This window comes from Salvia hispanica, chromosome 6, assembly GCF_029641045.1.
Source record: "Salvia hispanica isolate PSC_SH4W2 chromosome 6, Shi_PSC_v1, whole genome shotgun sequence".
Lineage (NCBI taxonomy): Eukaryota > Viridiplantae > Streptophyta > Magnoliopsida > Lamiales > Lamiaceae > Salvia > Salvia hispanica.
Genome location: NC_142697.1, coordinates 17,702,252 through 17,705,376, shown reverse-complemented (window position 1 = coordinate 17,705,376; position 3,125 = coordinate 17,702,252). Strand labels below are relative to the sequence as shown.

The 3,125-nt window shown below is 37.9% G+C and overlaps 1 protein-coding gene across 3 annotated transcripts; it reads left to right on the top strand.

Annotated features, from left to right (window-relative positions):
- The first annotated feature begins 529 nt into the window (after positions 1–529).
- On the top strand, positions 530–2,905 carry WRKY21 (WRKY DNA-binding protein 21). Of its 3 annotated transcripts, none has more exons than XM_048108083.2 (4): positions 530–649; positions 1,142–1,903; positions 1,979–2,104; positions 2,493–2,905. In XM_048108083.2, the coding sequence occupies exons 2-4, from the start codon at positions 1,155–1,157 to the stop codon at positions 2,635–2,637; spliced, it is 1,020 nt and encodes a 339-aa protein (XP_047964040.1). In that variant the 5' UTR covers positions 530–649; positions 1,142–1,154; the 3' UTR covers positions 2,638–2,905. The 3 variants fall into 3 exon arrangements, with proteins under 3 accessions (XP_047964040.1, XP_047964038.1, XP_047964039.1); XM_048108081.2 differs by having other exon boundaries at positions 591–817; XM_048108082.2 differs by having other exon boundaries at positions 591–1,903.
- The last annotated feature ends 220 nt before the right edge of the window (positions 2,906–3,125 follow it).

Genomic DNA, 3,125 nt, shown 5'->3' with positions numbered 1-3,125 from the left:
TAATGCATAATTAAAAAAAGGAAGAAAGAGATAGAAAGAAAAAAAATGTATTGTTTGTGAAGAATGAGTACCACGTGAATAAAGAGAAGAGAATTTTTAAAATTGGAATGTGCATATTTATTAAAAAGAAAAGAGTGCATATTCTTGTGGGACTGAGTAAGTATTCTCTAGATTTATACTCCCTCTTTATTCAAAAAACAGTAACATTTGAAACGATACAGATATTAATGCACAATTGGTAAAGTAAGAGAGAGAAAAAGAAAAATAAGTAAAGTAAGAGAGAGGAAGAGAAAAAATAGTAAAAGTAGAGTTAGTGATTATTGGGGTTCATGTCCTACAATAGAAAAATTCTAAAGTTTCTATTTTTAAGAAACGACGCAAAATGTAAATAGTTGCTAGTTTTATAAAATGGAGGAAGTATAAATGCAAATATTAATGCATTTTAAAATAATTAAATTTAAAAAAAAAGAAACTAATTCCAGATATTGGCCCCACTTTGAAATCTGCGACAGAGACGGCAGTTTCACTTCCCAGCTTTCTCTCTCATGGATTTATATATTAAATGCCATTGCCTGTGTCTCTCTCTAGAATTATGCATTTATTGCTCTCTCACTGGCAATAATTTGCAACTCTAGGACTATAAATATTGGTAAGATTGCATCTTTTTGTATTTTCATTTTCTGGGTCGTGTCAATTCTCTGCCAAAGCGAAGCTAAAAGTCTACTCTTTCACACCTTTCAATCCCATAAACAACACAACGGAAAAATCAAAGAATCTGGGGTTTAACCAACACCATTTTTTCCCAACTCAACTCAAGGTCCGTTTGTTCCACACTTTTTTCTTTTATTTTATTTTCTGCCTTTTTTAATCTTCATTCACCAGCTTGAATTTTCTGCTGAAGTTTGATTGATTTCATCTCGATGTTTTTAGTTGATTTGCAAAAATGAAGCTCTTTTTTCCAATCTCCGCTTAAATCACTTGGTTTCGGCATTTTTATTTTCAGTTTCTACCTTTGTTGAAATGGAATCAGTGTGTTTTGTATAATTGTAGCACCTTCTGTTTTTATGTCATGTTTTGCTTGAAGTTGGTTTTGGGAATTAGGGTTTTGAATTATTTGATCTTAATCTGTCACTTGTTTTAGTGGGGTTGTGGTGATGGATGAGGTTGAAAAGGCAAATACTGCAGCTGTAGAGAGCTGCCATAGAGTGATTAGCATCTTAAACCATGCTCAAGATCAAAATTTGAGTAGAAATTTAGTGCAACAAACAGGGGAGGCTGTGCAGCGTTTCAAGAAAGTAGTCTCTCTCCTCAATTCAAGCTGCGGTCATGCTAGAGTCAGAAAGAGCAACAAATTCCAGCCTCATTTCCCTCCAACCATATTCCTTGAAACCCCCATTTCCCAGAATGATGATCAGCAGCACCCTAAACCCCTTCATATGCTTCAGATCAATCCCAATTCACGCCAAGAATCTGTATCCGTAGCCAAAAATTCTCTCACATTGGGAAACCCTTCTTTGGAATTGAGCTCCCATGGAAAGAATCTCCGCCTCTCGCAGCAAACACCGCTGCCCAATTACCATTTCTTGCAGCAGCAGCAGAGGTTTCAGCAGTTGAAGCAGCAGCAGCAGGCTGAGCTTATGTATAGGCGTAGCAATAGCGGCATTAGCCTTAACTTTGATAGCTCCTCGTGCACCCCTACAATGTCCTCAACTAGGTCTTTCATCTCCTCATTGAGTATGGATGGTAGCGTGGCAAACATGGATGGGAGTGCCTTCCGTTTGATTGGTGCAGCGCGGTCTGCTGATCAGGCTTCGTTTCATCAGAAGAGGAGGTGTTCTGGGAGGGGAGAGGATGGAAGTGTTAAATGTGGAGGCAGTGGCAGATGTCATTGCTCTAAGAAGAGGTGCTTGTTATAGCTTTTTGCCCGGTGATTGCTTTGAATTTGCTATCTAGTCTAATTTGTGTGATGTTAATGCAGGAAGCATAGAGTGAAAAGGTCAATCAAAGTGCCTGCTATAAGCAACAAGATTGCTGATATTCCCCCTGATGAGTACTCGTGGAGGAAGTATGGCCAGAAACCAATCAAAGGCTCTCCTCACCCCCGGTATGGCTTGATACACACTTCATGTTATTGCGTGATTATTGGCCTGCTGTAATTTTTTATAGTAGCAATTCAAACTGCTTATTGTTGAGATGATGCTTGTTAGTTTGCAGTCACAATGTGGTTTGGAATTTTCTTGATATATTTATGTTTCAACTTCTTGATGTTTTCGCATATAGTTGAGGCAAATGATTTCCTGCTTGCTACTGGCCTCTGTTAGAACTTCCCTAAACTTACAATTTAACCTTTTATTAGTGGTTTTGGTTTTTTGGCCTTGTAGATGTAATGTGGTATCAGTGTCTTTTTCTTTGTCCAAATGACAAAGTGAATCAGTCTTGTTATTCCATCGATTTTCATCCTTGATTGAAACGATGAATGGTTTGATCTGCAGGGGATACTACAAATGCAGTAGCATGAGAGGGTGCCCGGCTAGGAAACATGTGGAGCGATGCTTGGAAGATCCTGCGATGCTCATAGTCACTTATGAAGGCGAACACAATCACCCAAGGCTGCCTTCACAGTCGGCCAACGCATGATTTGCAGGGGATATTGTTGTTGTTCAGAAATCATCTTCTAAATTAGACTTGATTGGTTCTGTACATAAGCTGCTTGAGCTGAGGCAGGGGCAAGCTGGGCGTCGCTGTTTTCTTCAAGGCTTCTAGTTCTAGACGTTGGTAAGACATGAACTCGATCAAGATTTGGTTGTAAGAAAAAAGTTATTCCAATCAATCTTTAACTGACTGTTTTCATGTTTTGTTTTTTGAGAAGTTGGTGGATTTCTATGGTACTGATTTTTTAGCTTTATGCTTTTCCTTGGCTATTTACTTTGTTTTTGCATTTAGTATAGATTGAATTCTACTGGGCTGAATTTTATTTTTTGAACTAGTTTCTAAGATAGTTACAAATTTTACGAGAAGTTTGTTTGACAACATTTTTACGAGCAAATAAGGGGGAGTCGATTTTGAATATGTTTGGGAAGTTTGATGCAATGTTTATGATGAATATCTTGCCCTTTGTTTTGGTT